The sequence below is a fragment of the Zalophus californianus genome, chromosome 15 (assembly GCF_009762305.2).
Source record: "Zalophus californianus isolate mZalCal1 chromosome 15, mZalCal1.pri.v2, whole genome shotgun sequence".
Lineage (NCBI taxonomy): Eukaryota > Metazoa > Chordata > Mammalia > Carnivora > Otariidae > Zalophus > Zalophus californianus.
Genome location: NC_045609.1, coordinates 56,780,517 through 56,800,068, shown reverse-complemented (window position 1 = coordinate 56,800,068; position 19,552 = coordinate 56,780,517). Strand labels below are relative to the sequence as shown.

The following is a 19,552-nucleotide window of genomic DNA, read 5'->3' as shown; positions in this document are numbered from 1 at the left end:
TATTCAGCTCAGACCTCTTATTTCAACTCCTTTTCCACAACTCTTACCTATTGGACACTTCCAATTAAATGTTCACTTTCACCACACACTGCTTTCAGCTAATAACCTCATTATCCTTGCTATAAAAATTGGTCACCACATCTTTCCCCTTCTCACTTCTCAACTTCTATTAATTCACCATGCTAAGTCATCCTGGCTTGGAAAGCTTACTGTCAGTATCATTTCACTCTCCCTTATTTATAAACTCATGTATAATCACTAAGTTTCAGCACTTTATTCTAGATTCCTTACATACATACCTTCCTTACATATCTTCACAGCAACAATCCTAATTCAGGCTCATTTTCTGGGTTATCACAAGAGCTTTCTATAATTTTCTCACTATAAAATCCCTCTGCATTACAACCTAAAAATGACTACACCAACCAATCGCTCTAAAACACAAAGCCTTTTAAGGTTCAGGATGCATTCTATCTCCTTGATTAAGCATCATCCACTTCACCTCTCAAGTGCTTTAGTACTTAGATTTTCTTGTATTATCCACTATCTTTTCGAATATTATATACTAGAATGAAGGAGGGGATTTTACTCTCAATGTTTCCTACCTACATCAGAGCTTTGATTCTGGGCATGTCCAATGGATGATTTAACTCTCCCTAATTTAAATCTCCTTTAATTGCATTAGCTACCCATGGTCTCACCAACAGTCCATAAGGAGGAATCAGTGTTTTACTTCTTTGGGTATACTCCCTGGCCTACCACAGATCCAGACATTTAATAAATGTGCCAAATGATCAGTCCGTTGGTTAACTCTGACCACATAAAGTTTAACACAATAGAGCTAGATTAATAGTTTATTGAAGACTTATTTGTTTTAGGGAAAAATCCACATGTAAGTAGGAGTTCAAAAAAACCCACTTCAATATTTAATGGGATCCTGGACTGAGCACTGATTCACTGAGTCAAGTGGTTTCCCTTAATCTTTTAAAATAATCTATATAAAAGGTCTCTGGAAGTACAAGGTTAAGTCTCACAATTTAAATCTGCAGAGTTAATGGAGCAATTAATTCATCATGTACTAACTTGTGGTATCCATTTAACTCTGCCCTGTATCTATTTAAATCTCATAAATAAGTAACCTTTAAACTTCTCATATTTGTTTCTTCCTCATCCCTAATACATATGCACTATATTAATGTATTTTTTCCATTGTTCCTTTCATATAGTACATACTATGAATACTTAATGATCTGTGGTACTCTGGGACAAGATGACAGACAAGTATATATCAAGCAGCACTGAATATACCCAAACTAATATACTGGACATAAATACATGTTGTGGAATATGATGACAAAATAGTAACAAGATCACCATATGCTCTTACTATAAACTTTCAATGTGCTAAAGTAGCAAAAAGTAAAATGTTAAAAGGATGTATCTAAACTTCTAATTAATGTATACTCATGAACCAGAAGAAATTATGAAATGTTCAGACTAAATGCAACATGAAAGACTAATGATAAATATGAAAAGAATCTCATTACATGGTTCCTCAGTTAGCTGGGCAATGAAGGGTATCTGTATGATCTGGCTCTAAACTTATCTCTGGTTATATCCAAAAATAAATGTTCTGCTCCACCTAGGATGTGCCCCTCTCATCTCTGCTTATGTATTTTTCAAAAATGCAGCTCAAGTCTTGTCTTCTTAAAACACTGTCCTAAAAATGCTAGTCAAATACTAAACTTACTAACAGTCTTATAACAAACTTCCTTAGAGCACAATTATTTTTAGATTTTGGTATAACATCTCATCTCCCATCATCCCTAGTTAGTAAAACACCCATGCTCTTTACTCTACAAGAGCTATCTCTACTCTATCTCAGCCAAACCACAGATTTATTTATCACTTAGAATGAGTCCATTTTTAGGGACAAAAATTGCTTTCAGCAATCTTCCTATCTCTCCAACACCCTCTCACTACTACTGGATCAAGCCTTCATACTATCAACACAATTACTAAAAGCCTCACAAGATGGTTTTTAGTAGCTATAGACATACTGATGTATATGTACACAGGGTTAAGTAAAAATATGCATTTCCTAGCTCAGACAACTGAGGAGACCTAGACGTAATGACCCTCTAGTACCAATAAAAACACCTAGTGCCTAGACCTTGCTTTCTATTACAATAAAAGAAAATAAGGTTCCTTGGAGAAATACAGAGTTGAGACAGAGAAAGCAAAGATAAGTCTGGGACATTTTTGGTGCCAAAAAGAAAAGAAGTGCTATTAAAAAAAATTATAGAAACATGTCAAAGAAAGATGAGGAACCAACTTAAAAGAGCTCTTAATGGCCAAACCTAGGACAATTTGAACTACAAAATAAAAAAAAATGATTGTAATGAATTATAATCCATAGAATAAGAATCCATGATTCCATATTGATAGGTAAAGAAAGAAATACATATATACAGAGATGGGAAAGCTCTTCCTTAAGAGCAGAATTCCAACTAATAGAAGCAAAATAATAGAAAATCATCATTTGGTAAACTCTAGGTAGTAATTTTTTCAAGCAACATCCATCAATGGCTGCTAAAATTAGTATATGATGAGAAAGATATTTACAAAATTTCAAAGTACCTCTCCACAAGGTATCTATTAAGTATGAAAGGGGGAAAAACTGAAACCTTACAATAGAGAAAACTGGCAGACATCATCTTAACTAACTGATCAAGGTAAACATCACTGTATGCTTCCAGATAGGGTGCACTAAGGATGATACATCATTCTGTGGAATTCTTGCCAAAAATGCATAACCTAAAATCCATGAGGAATCATCACACAAACCTAAATCGAGGGAACATTCTACAAACCAAAGTCAGTATTCTTCAAAATTTATGAAAGGCAAAGCAAAAAATACTATTCCAAACTAAAGGAGACTAAGAATACATGACAACTAAATACAAAGTGTGATCCTAGACTGGATCCTGGACCAGAAACATAACATTACTGAGATTACTGGCTACCTGTGAAAGATTTACAGATTAAATAATATGGCACCAATGTTAATTTCTTGATTTTTATAATTGTATTGCGGTTACATAAAATGCTAACATTTGGAAAGTCTGGGTAAAGGATATACAATAACTCCTTTTATTGTTTTTGCAACTGTTTTATAAGTCTAATATTATTTCAAAAAATAAGCTAAAAAAGTATAAAAGCCTCATGAGTGAATAAATGAATAAACACAGATAACTGTGGGTACACGCTTGTCACATGTAAGCACTCAAAAGTTAGTTATTAATTAATATAATTCTTCAAGTTTACTAAGCCTTATTTAGTAAAGGTACTCATTTAGTAAATATTTTACCGAGCACCTAGTATGTGCCCAACAAACAGAAAAGAAAGAAGGCAGCTAGTGAGGCAGGTACTCATTCATAGATTTCTAGGCACAGCTGAGATTGGCTATTTCAAATACACTCATGTCCATCTACACTCTATTTCTCTTCTCTCTTTCAAACTGAATCATTCCAAGTTCTACTTTAATTCCTGCTCTCCACTTTCTGTGACACTGTTCCTAGTTATGTTATCAAAATGCATGTATTTTAAAAACATGGATCAAATTCCAGCCAGGTGAAGTTGCCTATGATAGTCTCTGCAACCCTTCCAATTTCTTATTTTTAAAACTGGTATGCTGGGGCGCCTGGGTGGCTCAGTCATTAAGGGTCTGCCTTCAGCTCAGGTCATGATCCCAGGGTCCTGGGATCAAGCCCTGCATCAGGCTCCCTGCTGGGCAGGAAGCCTGCTTGTGTTCCCTCTCTCGCTGTCTCTCTGTCAAATAAATAAATAAAATCTTTAAAAAAATAAAAAATAAAATAAAATTGGTACGCCTTTAACCAATTTTATACAACTGTTGTGAGTATTTAAATGGGAACAAATAAAAGTAACTGGCACATAGTACATGTTCAAAAAAATGTTACTTCCCTATCCCTTAAAAATTGTGTTTTCTGGGGCACGTGGGTGGCTCAGTTGCTAAGCGTCTGCCTTCGGCTCAGGTTATGAGCCAGGGTCCTGGGATGGGGCCCCACATCGGACTCCCTGCTCAGCAGGAAGCCTGCTTCTCCCTCTTGCACTCCCCCTGCTTGTGTTCCCTCTCTCGCTGTCTCTCTCTCTCTCTCTCGGTCAAATAAATAAATAAAATCTTAAAAAAAAAATTTATGCTTTCTAACCACTATAGAACCTTGAAGGGTAGACCAACAATTGTTTTACTAATCTCTAGGTGTACGCCTGTTCTATTTTCCGAAGAGACTACTTTGTATTTTTTACCTACATATTTTGTAAAGTAAATATAAACAAACAGTATGCATTTACTTTAACAGCTTTGGTATCTACTGAAAGTCCAAAATGAAAAAATATGCATAACCTCCATTTCTTTCCCAACCATCAGACCAGTATTTCTAAGAGCTTTTCCAAATACCTGTATATCTCATCATGCCACCACCCTCAAACTCAAGATGCCACTATCATGCTCTATGCTGCCACCTATTGGCTAGTACCATACTCTGCAGAGATTTCCTCCTTTTTTGGACTCTTAAAGCCAGCCTTAAAAATTACAAGATTCAACCCACTGGATATATTTACTTCCACATTCTAGTCCTTCTCAGATGAGATGCTCCAAGTGCCTTCAAAAAGTTTCAGTTCAATCACTTTAAGTCTAACACAATTAGAGATACATACTTGACAAATTTACATCTTCTAATAAACTCTCTTTTTTCCTATTTTCTGCAATAGATGTTACGGCTGTCTCTGAAAAAAATAAATTCCAAAGATAGTGAAGTGTCTAATGGAAAATATCAGCTTTCCCAGAACTAAATTGTCAAATGGAAATATTCTAATTAGAAAAGCAAATAGAAATTGAGGAACTAAAACAATAACAGCTGTTTTAAATGCTACATGGTTCCACGCCTTGCTATTTCTGTCTTCTAAAAATATTCATACAATATTTTACCCTCATATAGCAATGGAAAACTCAATCATACTACAAGAATATACTGTACTCAATTACTGAACACAGAAGGGCTTTCCTCCCAATCCTACCCTAAAAGAGGTAATTAATAGTTGCTCCTTCTATTCCACCAAAATGCCAATTAAATGACTTGCTCAATAGTCACAACATGCATGCATATGCATGCACACACACACAGTTTAAAATGACCAACTTCAACTTCACTGATACTTGCTTAATTTATGGTCTTTCTCAAACCACATTAAATTTCAAAACACTCTCCACATTAATTCAATGATAACAGACCATCCTCGATAGTCACAATAACTTTCATGTAGTAAGCAACAAAAGGAAGCCATAAAAGAACACTGAAGAGCTCTTAAATTGGCTTTCAGATTTTAAAGCAACTTGCCAACAATGGTAAATAATGGTACAGTGGTTACAAGGAGGGGTAACAAAGAATATATACAACATGGTTCACAGTCTTCAGAGGTTGACGATGTAGTTAACACAAGACACAAACACAGAAAAACAAGAACAAAATAAGGCAGACTATTAATTGACAAATAACTGTTACAGATACTACAACAGTGTGAAGGGTTGAAACAGCAATAAGAGCAGAGGTATACAATTGATACTGACAGGAGGGTGGAAGCTTAAGCTAAGAGTAAGGGCAAGGGAATTTCAAGCTATAAAGAACAATTGCTATGCAATGCTACAGTCTAAGTAGTAAAAGCATGTTGTTTACTACAAATGATTGCACTAGTTTAGCTGGAAAAAAAAACTGTATAGAAGCAACATTAGAAAGAGGGCAGCATTAGAAAAGAAGTGGACTGACCTGTGGAGAGTACTGAGGCACAGAACATTAGGCTAAAAATCCAGAATACAATGAAAAAAGTTGCTGGAAACTGGGTGTGCAATAATGTTTTCACACTATTTGAGGGACGAGGGTTGGAGGGAAGGAGTTTAAACTTGTAGCAGTGTTTAAAAGACTGAAGTAAACTAAAAGAGACCAATCATGTTATTTCAGTAGTCTAGAAACAATGCTAATGGTATGAACTACGGTAATGACTGTGGAAAGAAAAATTGAAACTCCGTATGAGGGAAGAATTTATAGAACCTGGCCAATGATCCTGTTACAAGTGTACAAGGGGGAGGAAGGAATTAAAAATGTTTCCAAAGCTTTAAAACAGGGAACAGGGGCACCTGGGTGGCTTAGTCGGTTAAGCATCTGACTCCTGATATTAGCTCAGGTCTTGATCTCAGGGTCATGAGTTCAAGCCCTGCACTGGGATCCACGCTAGACGTGGAGCCTACTTAAAAAAAAATAAAATTAAATAAAACAGGGAACAGAAGTACCATAAAAAGAAACATAAAACAGGAAACCATTATTAATAAATATTTCCAATAATTAATGTTTCTAAACCCAAACTCCATTTATGTTTAACACAAAGCAATAAAAACAGAAACCCAAAAGTACAGCCAATTTCTACAACTGAATATAAACAGCATTCATGCTCAAATAGTATGAAGAAACATCTTATACTAAAGCATAAACCATTGTTTGTCATAAATCTTCATGAATTAGTAACTACTTGATCCAGATCCATGTTACTGCTTTTTGTACAAATGACTCCCATTGCTTGAATTATCATATATTTCATATTTAAAATACACCCAACAGTTTGAGATCTAGCTAATTATTCTGCCTAGTGAACTGTATAAATAAAGCAATGCATGTTGGGATATAAATTTCTCAATAGGCTAATCAACATACTAGAAAGTCTAAATAGCAAAACTGAGTTACTATGAAATCTTTTATAAATAAATATGGAATTATGCCTTCCTTTTCCTACAAATCCTCCAACAAAGTAATCAAATTTTGAAAAAATAAAAACTATAAAATACCACGCTAGATAAGTTCCACAAGTTTTTTGGTTACCTTTACTTTATCTCTTCTCAAGCAACAGAATAGACAATTTTCATCAAAAGTCCAATCAGAAATGTTTTCAGGTTCACAGTCTGCAAAAATAGTTGGAATACTAAATTAACAGTCATGAAAAGGAATTTTTCAGGAAACAAATGAGAACATCAAAAATATTTATTTTAACAAAAACAAAACCCTAGTGGTAGTGGTAGACAGATTCCTTATTTGTCTTAAAATTCTTAATAACTGCTCACTAGTTAATAGACCTTATTAACACATATATTTGCATTATCAACTAAACACAAAAAGATGCTTACAGGAATATGCTTTAACTCACATAAAATTGAATAAAAAGAAGGAGACGGAGGCTTAAATCACAAAAGTATCATATATGTCACCAGGAAGAATGTGAAATACCAAAAGAAAAAATAAAGAACTTGAATACCTTTAAATAAACTGAGATCTTTTAATAATGCAGGTCCAAACAGCCCTTCAAGAATACTTTCAAACCCTGAAAGGATGAAAAAAAATCCGTATTACAATAATACTCCCTATGGTAATGTAATATCAATCTGTTGCTGAAAAAACGATAGTGTATTCTTCCAGTTCTCAAGGATCCCTGGGTTATCATTGAAGGGATGCTGAGGAAAGAGTGTCAATGACAAATTTAAAAGAAACATTTGCATTTCTGTCCATCATTAACATTCAATACAAATTCAGAGCACATTCAAGAACAATACAAAACAGACAACACTAGAAATAACCAATGAAAGAATGGAAATTCACGGGTTCTCTTACCATTTTACAAAATCCCAAATACCTCTTTGCATAAATGCCCAAACTCGATTTTTAAAAAGGCACCTTTCCCAATAAAAGGTCAAATTGTTTCAAAATTTCCACAGCATTCTAGATTAACCTAAATAGCATGTTTCTGAATATCAACTGAGATCACAGGTTTTTCAAACTAACAGTTTTTAAAGAAGGAAAATCCTCACCGAGAACACCATTATCATAAAGAAAGAGGCCCTAACATAATATTTTAAAAGAAAAACACCTTTGTAATTATTTCACACTGCCACAACAACTACTTGTTGGTTCTTTTATGAAGGTAGAACTCACTAATTATACACACAAAAAATTCAAATATACCTATACATAAATATTTAAATGTTATCACCCTTTACCAGTATTAAAAAAACACTTTTCTGATTTATTACCTCAAATATTGCCGATCAACTCAATGAAAAACAATTTAAAAATCTTGGCCATCTTGCTGTTTCTTATGGTTCATTAAGAGAAAAAGGAAGGGAAAAGAAGAAAGGAATCAGATTGTACCTTTATATAACATAACAGAAATAATGGGTTAAGAGTAGTGGTTCCCAAACTATGGACCTCATTGGGAGCTCAAACAGTTACAATGGGTCCATGAATCCATATGTACTTAAAGCATGAGCTTCAGAAAGAATATGTCTTGTGCATAAATTCAGTGTACACAGTACCTTTCAAATGCATAAAAATGTTACTGTAATTAAGAAAATACAAAAAGTGTTAATGAATTTCTAGTATGTACAATGTATTTTGGGGCACTATGTACAGTCTACTATCACTTACAGGTTTATAATTAAAAAAAAAAAAGTTACAATGGAGTATTACTCAGCCAGCAAAAAGAATGAAATCTTGCCATTTGCAAGGACGTGGATATATTACTATACTAAGTGAAATAGTCAGTCAAAGACAAATATCATATGATCTCACTCCTATGTGGAATTTAAGAAAGAAAACAGATGAACATATGGGAAGGAGGGAGGGAAAGGGACAGGGAAATAAACCATTAGAAAATCTTAACGATAGAGAACAAACTGAGGATTGATGGAGGGATATGGGTGGGGGGATGGGATAGATGGGTGAAGGGTATCAAGGACGGCACATTTTGTGATGAGCACTGGGTGTTGTATGTAAGTGATAAATCACTGAATTTTACTCTAGAAACTAATATTGGACTGTATGTTGAGTAAAACTTAAATTAAAAAAAAAAAATTTAGGGACGCCTGGGCGGCTCAATGGGTTAAGCGTCTGCCTTTGGCTTGGGACATGATCCCACGGTCCTGGGACTGAGTCTTGCATTGGGCTCCTTGCTCAGCGTGGAACCTGCTTCTCCCTTTGCCTGCCGCTCCTCCTGTTTGTGCTCACTCGCTCTCTGACAAATAACTAAATAAAATCTTAAAAAAATAAGAATAAAATAAAATTAAGTACTCTTATGCTCAAAAGGGAGACAGACCCACTAATTTAAAATACTATACCCAAGTGGATACATGAGGTCCACACACAGAGTTAGCATTTCCTTACCACAAATACAATCACCATAAAGGGTTTGAAAGATAAAGGGGTAGAAAAGATGGTCCTTAGAAACAGTATTTTAGGGGCGCCTGGGTGGCTCAGGTCATGATCCCAGGGTCTTGGGATCGAGCCCCGCATCGGGCTCCCTGCTCAGCGGGAAGCCTGCTTCTCCCTCTCCCACTCCCCCTGCTTGTGTTCCCTCTCTCGCTGTGTCTCTGTCAAATTAAATAAATAAAATCTTAAAAAAAAGAGAGAGAGACAGTATTTTATCTCATTAAATAATACAGGAATGCCTGGCAAGCTCAGTCAGTGGAGCATGAGACTCTTGATCTCAGGGCTGTAGGACTGAGGCCCATGCTGGTGTACAGATTACTTAGAAATAAGATCATAAAAAATAAAAAAGATTTAAATTTAAGAATAATAATGCAGTGTAAGGGATTTTTTTGTCCACAGTATTAAGCCATTTTTTCAACAGAGTAATCTCTAGAGTTTGCATTATCTACACTGTAGTTAAACAGCTGATTTTTCTACACTGTTTTCTAGATTCTAGATTTTTCATTTATTATGAAGGAGCGATTGTTTCTCAACTCTCTTTAATTTCTTCCCATCAAAATTATTCCAAGGACATTAACAAAAGCAAGCTACCTATTCAAGCAAATTGGAGTTATCTGTGCCTGTTTATTATTGCCTACTATAATTAGAACATTTTCCACTAATTTACTATGGCCTCTCTTCCCCACACTGGGGAGGAGAAAGGGTTCAACTGGGGTTTAGAGGTTAAGGAGATGGTGGAAAGAAAACGAAAAAGGAATTGCTAGATCCTAGCTATCTGGGGCCTACAAACTAGATATTCTCAACACTAGTTTTTTTTTTTTTCTTCCCTTAAACGAATCCCATAGCTTGTCTCCAATTCTAAAACCCTCCTATTTTACAAATATTAATGAAAGCATTTTATTATCTTGAAAGTACCAAGTATGCACTGCAATTAGCTAAAGGAGATTACAGGTGGCTCTTGTCCCAAAGAGCGTTATCTAATATGCTTTCACTTGGGTTTGTATGAAATTACAACAAATTCCAAACTTACAAGTATAAATTCCTGAAAAGGAAAAATGTAAATATAGCAAGAAATAATACTCAAAACAAAAAAAAAGCTTTGAAAAAGAAATTTATAAACATTACAAAAGATAACAGAACCTGAAATAAGAAATAAAAACTTCATCAATAACACACAGACACTAGCAAAAACTGAATCACCTATCAAAAAGCCATGAAAGGGAAAAGACCAAAAGGAATCAAACAAGAAAAAGACTGGTGCTTTAAACATAATAATTCTGATCAAAAAAGCAACTGTAAACAGGTCACCCCTATTTTGCTCATATCTGTAACATACGTTAAACCTCACAAATATTATCAATTAGAAATTGTAAAGCCATATTTTGCTACCCTCTGTTAAATGAATTTAATGCTACTCAGTTTTATGAATATTAAATATTGAATTTAGCAGTTGCATAGCAACAAGAAATGGCTCGTGTGCTATGCTTGACATTAACAAAAAGCAAATAAGGGAAGAACAAATGTATTCAAAATTTATACCATGATCTCACAGAAAAGCCATGAGATCAATAACAAAATACCATGGAAAATTAAATAAATACTGAAAAAGACAGCTATGTCATTATGTTCAAACACTAGGGCTTGAAAAGCATCTTTATGTAATACATTACATAGAAGAAAATATTAATAATTTTATAGGACATAACTAGTGTCCCAAGAATTCCTATCCAACATCACAAATGGTCCCAAACTTGGTCTCCAGTCTCTTCCTCACAGCAACCTCCACTGTGTTTTTTCAGACTATTCCTAAAACACTGCTTTTTGACAATGCTACCATCTATTCAGAGAAATTCTACTTTGTTTAAAAAACAAATCCCAAATTCTTAAGTCCAATAATCAAAGTTGCTTATAATTTGGCTCCAAGTTACCATTAGCAGCCTTATTTCCCAGAGCTTTGTGCTCATTCTCTCAGCTCCAGTCACACTGGTATTCTGATGTATTTAGTCATCACTTCTACCTCCTATTTTCTCAAGCCTTTCCACCTCATCTCTGCCCAAATATCATCTCCTTCAAGGCACTCTTCAGTTTGTTCAACAAATACATATTTATTTAATACATATTAACTGACAGCCTACCACCCAGCAGGACAGCGGCAGGCACTGAGCAGGCAATGGTGAACAGACATGGTACCTGCCCTCATGAAGCTTGGGTTTCCAGTTTTCTTATCCTCAGAATTCACTTATCACTCTCTCCTTTTAAATAAATGTCAATTGTTTATGTTTCGTTTTCTGCACATGCAAAGCCCTGTTTATGCAAGTATTCTGTCAAATAAAATTTATCATAGGCTATCTAAGCCTTTTTTTTTTTTAAAGATTTTATTTATTTATTTGACAGAGAGAGACACAGCTAGAGAGGGAACACAAGCAGGGGGAGTGGGAGAAGGAGAAGCAGGCTTTCTGTGGAGCACGGAGCCCGATGCAGGGCTTGATCTCAGGACCCTGGGATCATGACCTGAGCTGAAGGTAGACGCTTAACGACTGAGCCACCCAGGAGCCCTGCAAGTATGATTTAGATCGAAGAGGGAATATGTGAAAAATTTTAATCTTCTATCTTTGTTTTTGAGAACTATATGATTAATCAGAAACTAAAAACCAGGCATATAGAATCCTAGTATAAGAGAAAAAAAAAAAGGGAAACAGGAAGACCTGCCTAGCCTTCCTGGAGCATTAAATCTCCTTGAGCAGGTAAGACATAAATGTATGAAAAGAAAAGGCTTAGGGACGTCTGGGTGGCTCAGTCGTTAAGCGTCTGCCTTAGGCTCAGGTCATGATCCCAGGTTCCTCAGCTCCCTGCTCCGCGGAAAGCCTGCTTCTCCCTCTCCCACTCCCCCTGCTTGTGTTCCCTCTCTTGCTCTGTCTCTGTCAAATAAATAAATAAAATCTTTTAAAATAAATAAATAAATACAGATCAATCAATCATGCTCGCTACCTCTTTATTTGTAACCAAAAGAGGAAAAGCAGGTTATGAAAAATAACAAGACGGGCATTTCAAATACAAAGCGAACCTCAGTAAGCAATATAGTCTGTACTTTTGAAATAAAGAAACTATTATGGATGGAATGAAAAAAAGGGTTCATGAGTCTTGGGAACCTTTTCTCTGAGGAAACCAGTATAGAGATTAGCAGTTTGAGAGACAAAGAGGTCTCAAGGAAAACCAGGAGCACATCAGAAAATTAGCAATTTTTACATCAAGATCCTTGGGTATCTTGTAAAACCTGGTGTTTGGTATAAAAGAGCTCAATCTCCAATGGAATATTATTATTTGATAAAATAGCTTGCTGGTAACAATCATCAACTAATATCCTGGTAAAAGGGGGACTGACAATGTCTGGAGTTCTTTGCTTAAAACTCAGGTGTAAAACTTGAAACCAGCACACTGAACTCCATTATAAGGGAGCTCTAAAACAACTGAAAAGCACCAGATGATATAATCTTTTATATTTTATCCAAGGTAATATAAGGTAAAGAATCACTTTTTACTAATGTTCCAGCTTTCCCAGTGTACCATATAACCAAAGAAATGTGGATGGATTCTACAGATAATAAAAAAAAACAGGCTCCTCTTTTCATTACTTAAGGCAATCCACCTCCTCCCCGCCCAGTGCTGGACAACTGTGTTCACTAAGAGTTCTTTCTCTCTCCCTGAGCATCTGCTCCTGGCCCATGCACTCTGAAGAGCCCAATTGCTGGCACACTTACCACCCTCCAAATTACTCAGCACAAGAACTGATGAAAAAACCTGACCAGATACAATGAAGAAAAACAATAATCTAATTACAACTAATGGCCCAAACTGAAATGGAATTAAGAAAAAATACTAGAACTTGAAGAAAAAATATAAATAGTATTTCTACTGAGACAGGGAAGAACAGCATTTTAAAAAGAGCATGCTACTTTGAAAAAAGTAAAGAATATGTGCTTAGTAGAGAAGGAAAAAAAAACTTGTCAAAATAACTACACAGAGGTATTATGTAGAAAAATATATAATAAATTAGTGACTTAAAAAACTAAAGAAATGTCCTCATAATATATGGTGAATCTGAAGCCACAGAAATCATGAGGTGGCCAGGACATTCAATAATGTAAAACACAATTTCCAGAACAAGAAAAAAGCAAAGAATATAAATTTTCAAAAAGGAAAGCAGAAGGAGAACAAGAAGAAAACTTTCCAATGTTGAAAACTATCTTGAGTCTTCATAGCAAAGGGGCTCTGAGAAATACTGAGGCAGAATACTCAGGGAGGAAAAAGCATGTATATATAGTACTTTCCTAGCAAAAATATCTCAATTTCAAGAATAAAAGTTTAAAAGTTCCAAATAAGGGGAAAACTTTCCTTTTCTTACTTAGAATAATAGAAAAGAGATTTAGACTGCCAGTCATTTCATTAGTAAAAGGAAATGCTAAAAGCCAATGGAGGTATGTTTACAAAATTCTGAGTATAAAACAAAAACAAAACACTTTTTTAGCCAGTCTATTATTCAAAGACATGGGTAAAAGAAATTACTAGATATGCTCTGATTTGAAAAGCAGGACAGCATTCACTCTGGGGTAAGAGTTAAAGTAGTTCAGCTAATAAAAAATTATTCAGAACAAAGACCTCCTAAGAAAACACTGTTTATATAAAAAATAATGGTAAGCAATATACCAGTAAAATTAACAGTTAAGTGTAAATAATTGTTACTAAAACCCCGGGGTTCGGTTTAATATAATGGATAAAAAAGAACTCTTTAAATAGATGAACACAATATAATTTTTAAAATGAATGATTTAGGAATAACATCCCAAATTATTACAACGAAATCTTAGGTGAAGAAGTAAGAATAAGATATGCTTAAGTATGTTAAAATCAAGTGTGTATGTGGGATAAGGGGGCAATTTATAATAGTCATTAATCTTTGACGTTAAGAAAATGTAGGTTTGGGGTGCCTGGGTGGCTCAGTCGTTAAGCATTTGCCTTCGGCTCAGGTCATTATCCCAGAGTCCTGGGATCGAGCCCTGCATCAGGCTCCCTGCTCAGCGGCGAGCCTGCTTCTCCCTCTCCCACTCCCCTGCTTGTGTTCCCTCTCTCGCTGTGTCTCTGTCAAATAAATAAAATCTTAAAAAAAAAAATGAAAGTTTAAGATAAATTTGCTTAAAATGTATGAGTAAAGCTGAAGAATTTCCAAACCACCCAAGGAAATAAAGAACAGTAACAAAAAAGGTCAACTATAAAAGTAAATAAAATTAAAAATTAAACAAAAAGCAAAGCATACTAAACAAGAAACAAAAAACAACTTCAGGAATAATACCAAACAGGTACACATCACGATAAATATTAATTGACTGGATTAATTAAGTGAAAACGTTGTGACATAGGGTATAGCAATATACAGTTTATAATGAGCTTACAGTGACAAAGATATGTTGAAACTGAAGAGGCAAAGAGAAAAACATTAGAAAAAAGAAAGCAATAAATTACTAGGTGGCAATAACAATATCAGAAAAAGAAGAATTCAAGGATAAAAGCATAAAACAAAATAATGAATTTTTACTATTCCTAAAAGGGTAATTTTTTTAAAAAAGATTTGAGAGAGTGTGCATGTGAGCATTAGCGGGAGCACAGGGGTTGCGGGGGAAACTCCAGCAGACTCTTGCTGAGTGAGGAGCCCAATGCGGGCCCAATCCCAGGGGCTTAAGATCAGGACCTGAGCCAAAATCAACAGTTGGACACTTAACTACTGAGCCACCCAGAGGGTAATCTGTTTCATGAGTAAAATGGACCAGTAATTTTTCTCATACTATCTCTATTTGGGTTTGGTATCTGACTTCACAGAACTGAGATATATTCTTTTTTTTTTAAGATTTATTTATTTATTTGAGAGAGAAAGAGAGAGAGAGAGCACATGAGAAGGGGGAGGGTCCGAGGGAGAAGCAGGTTCCCTGCCGAGCAGGGAGCTGGATGCGGGACTCGATCCCAAGACTCCAGGATCATGACCTGAGCCGAAGGCAGTTGTTTAACCGACTGAGCCACCCAAATGGCCCTATTCTCTCTTTTTCTATTTTCTGGAAGAGGTGACAGACACTCTTCCTTAAAAGTTGAGATAAACCCACATGTAAAACCATCTGGGGTGTTTTCTTTGAGAGAAGAACCCTATTAAACTTATTTAATAGTTAGAGAACCGTTCAAGCTTTGTTATTTCCTTCTTGAGTCGGTTTTGGAAAGTTTTATTTTTCTTTTCTTTAATTTCAAAATTATTGACATAAAACTGATAGTATTTTCCTTCATCCTCTTTGTACTTGTAAAATATACATGATATAAAATTTACCATTTTAGCCATTAAGTGTACCATTAAGTATATTTGTAGTTTTTACATCATCCATCTGCAGAACTTTTTTATCTGCAAAACTGAAACACTATTCAACAACTGCTCCTTATTCCCCCATCCCAGCTCTGCCAAACACCATTCTATTTTCTATCTCTATGAAATGTGACTTCTCTAAGTACCTCTTTTTTTTTTTTTTAAGATTTTATTTATTTATTTGAGAGAGAGAGAATGAGAGATAGAGAGCACAAGAGGGAAGAGGTTCAGAGGGAGAAGCAGACTCAGGGAGTCTGATGCGGGACTCGATCCTGGGACTCCAGGATCATGACCTGAGCCGAAGGCAGTCGCTTAACCAACTGAGCCACCCAGGCGCCCCTCTAAGTACCTCTTAAGTAGATCTCACAGTATTTATCATTCTGTGACTGGCTTGTTTTACTTAGCATAATGTCATCAAGGTTCATGGATGCTGTACCACGTGACAGAATTCCCTTCCTTTTTAAGGCTGAATAATATTCCACTGATACACAGATTATATTTTCTTTAATCTATTCCTCTATCTATGGACACTTAGGATGCTTCCACCTTCTGGCTATAGTAAATAATGCTATAAATCTCTTATCTTTTAAATCTTTTACTTTATCTCTAGTTAGCCTTCATTTTTGTAATATTATTTGTCTTTTACTCCTTGATCAATCTTGTCAGATTATTTTCTTATTCCCCATCGCCCACCTTTGACTTTTTTTATCTTCTCTATCCTATCTTTGTTTTTCGGTTCATTAATTTTCACTTTAAGTCTCATTATCTTTGTGAGTTTATTCTGTTGTTCTTTTTCTAACTTAAGACAGAAGTTTAGTTCACTTATTTTCAGGTTTTCCTGTTTTTTTTTTTAAAAACAAAGTATTAAGTAAAATAATGATTTACGAGAAGTAAACCTTTAATTATTTTGTATTAAGAAGTAATCTAGCATAAATACAATGTAGTACGTATCTATACAATGGAATGTTATTACAATATGGATGAATGAATTTCAAAATACTATGCTAAGTGAAAAAGGCCGGAAAAAAAAGACCACAATACTATATGATTCAACTTATACGAAATGTCCAGAAAAGACAAATCTATATAAACAAGAGACTAGTGGTTTCCTACAGGTAGGAGCGAAAATAGCAATGACTGCAAAAGAATACTTTTACCTGAAGTGATGGAAACATTCTAAAATTTGATTTTGGTGATGGTTGCACAACTCTGTAAATATAATAAAAATCACTTAAAATGGGTGAATTGTAAGCTGTGTAAATTATATCTCAATAAAGCCATTAAGTAATCTAAGCACGTCTGATAAATATGTGTAATGTTTTAAGAAAATGTTGCCTAGGGGCACCTGGGTGGCTCAATCAGTTAAACATCTGCCTTTAGCTCAGGTCATAATCCCAGGGTCCTGGGAAAGAGAGACCCACATCGGGGTCCTGCTCAGTGGGGAGCCTCCTTCTCCCTCTCCCACTCCTCCCTCTGCCAAATAAATAAATAAAATTGTGAAAGAAAGAAAAAGAAAGAAAGAAAGAAAGAAAGAAAGAAAGAAAGAAAGAAAGAAAGAAAGAAAGAAAGAGAAAGAAAAAGAAAGAAAGAAAGAAAGAAAGAAAATGCTGCCTATTACAGAGATAACCTTGTAATTCTAATTTAATATGTACAATTGAATTAGGCTGAAATCTTACTAAGTTTGCACACTGTATTTAGATACTTGTACAACTTAAGACAATCACATTTATAACTTCAAATTATTAGACTCCCACGATTTACTTAAGTACTTAGGGAGATTGTTAAATATCTAAAGAGAAAACATAAAAATTTTAATTCATAGTTACAAATTAAAATGTTTTAAAAAGTTAAACAAATATTTATTACAAGTTTAAAATTAGAATAAGATCCATATTGTAGGAAAACTAGGTTTTACATTTGTAACTTTAAATAAAGTGAACATTAAAGTAGAAATCAAGGTATGCATTATCTTTTATATACAAAGCCAACCTAAAGGATATTATTTTTTAAATCTCACATTTAATAACAAGAACCAATCAAGTGTTATTACAGAGTTCAGCAGTGTGGGAACAGAGGATGTATTTAAAATATATGCCCTGCCATTAAGATTTACACACATTTCTGCTACCATGCATATACTGATAACTCTCCAATCTCTTATCTCTTGCCCCAGACCTTATTTCTAACTGCCTGCTTCATTCACATCATCACCAAGACATCCCAAATACCTCAAAAAGTCCAAATCAAAATCATTTCATTCCTTTTACCTCATCTCAACCAGTGATTCCTTCTTTATTCCTTACCAGAAAAACGGCATCCCTAAATCCTTCACCCTAAATCATGCAGATTACAAATCTAAGTCTGTCTGATTCCATTTTTCCCTAAGTCAGTCATCAAGTCTTCTGGTCAGTGAGTACTATCCATTCCAATTCAGAAAGATCCACCCAAATCTATTCTCTTTTTTCCACCCCTAAATTCAGGCCTTCACCATTTTTTACCTTAATAATTACATGTTCATGTTACCACTGAGTCCTTAGTTGGCATCAAGCACGCCCTGTATCAGGTACTTCATACCCACTATAACACATCTTCAGAGGAACACTGTCAGGTAGATATTATTACTACCTAGTACAGATAAGAAAGCTGAAAACCAAAGCAGCTAATTTTTTCATACAACTGCAAAGAGGCAGAGCCTAAGGTTTAAAACCAGGACTGTAATTCTACAACCCAGGCTCTTTTGAATTCATCCACTGCCTACTAATGACCTCTTCTAACTTTTCATTAATTTTACTATTTCAGCATCCCCTATATGACCATTTTCAGCACAACCCATCCTTCACACTGCTGCCAAACTTCTCCCATCTTTTCTCAGTTTTAAAAACCTTTGATGGTTTCCAATGATACTAGTGAAGACTTCAAATTCCTGGATGACATCCAACAACACTGAGGGTCTGTCTAGTCTCAACCTACCTTTTTAATCTCCCATGACACCATTTTCGGTCTACATACACTATGCTCTAGTCAGAACTGATTTATCAATCACTACGTGCATGTCAATACTTCCATGCCTTTTAAGCACAGCATGTCTTTTACCTAGAATGTTCTCCTGCAACCCTCAATCTAGTTTGTTCTAAGGCATCCTTATCTCATCCCTCAAGCCTCAGGCAAAGTTAGGAACATCCTCACCAGTGCTGCTTATACTACTACTTATAAACTATTCTATAGTTATTTTTTGGCATTTTATCCACTAGATTTTGTGCAAAGAACCAGAGCCTATTATGTCTCTCTCTTAATATCAGCCTGTTTCTTAAACTGCAGTCAATAAATGTTTGTTGAATGGTTGTAAACACACCCTTCCTAATTCCTATACTCTCATATTTACCTGAGTGGTCTGAGATTTCAGAATGACTCCATTTTGTGTCTGGCTTGTTGAAGACCCAAAGAAATAGTTAAATACAATAAATAAAAACAGAAGAGTAACTGGTATCTGATAGAAGAAAAGATGATTTTCTGCTTGACTTCAACTAAGTTCCCTGTATCTGTGAACTAAAACCAGAACATAATTAAGGGCTTGCTTTGCTGGCCCATGGAGATGACAGAACACTTTTTTTTGTACAAAGCTGTAATCACAGCAAAGACAGAAACTGAGAAAGATGAGGTCCTGAAAAATAACGGTATTAATACATTAAGAAGGGGAAAGGAATACGTACTGAGTAGCTGGAACATTACCAAAATAATTTCATATAATTATATTTACATACATAATGCCATAAATGAGATTCCAAGATGTTAAGTAACCAAAAGCACAAAGATAGTAAGTAGCTAGGTCAGA

At 35.1% G+C, this 19,552-nt stretch overlaps 1 protein-coding gene across 6 annotated transcripts in view; it reads right to left on the bottom strand.

Annotated features, from left to right (window-relative positions):
* The window catches only part of LCOR (ligand dependent nuclear receptor corepressor), a 137,017-nt gene that overhangs the window by 72,925 nt on the left and 44,540 nt on the right, over positions 1-19,552 (bottom strand). For 5 of the 6 annotated variants that reach the window (XM_027587516.2, XM_027587538.2, XM_027587544.1 and 2 more), the window contains 2 exons: positions 7,378-7,443; positions 6,948-7,027 (listed from right to left, as the gene is read on the bottom strand). In XM_027587516.2, coding sequence (XP_027443317.2) covers positions 6,948-7,027; positions 7,378-7,443 — 146 coding nt within the window. Of the gene's footprint in view, positions 1-6,947; positions 7,028-7,377; positions 7,444-19,552 lie in introns of those variants that run through there. The other variant, XR_003518682.1, reaches the window with a different exon arrangement.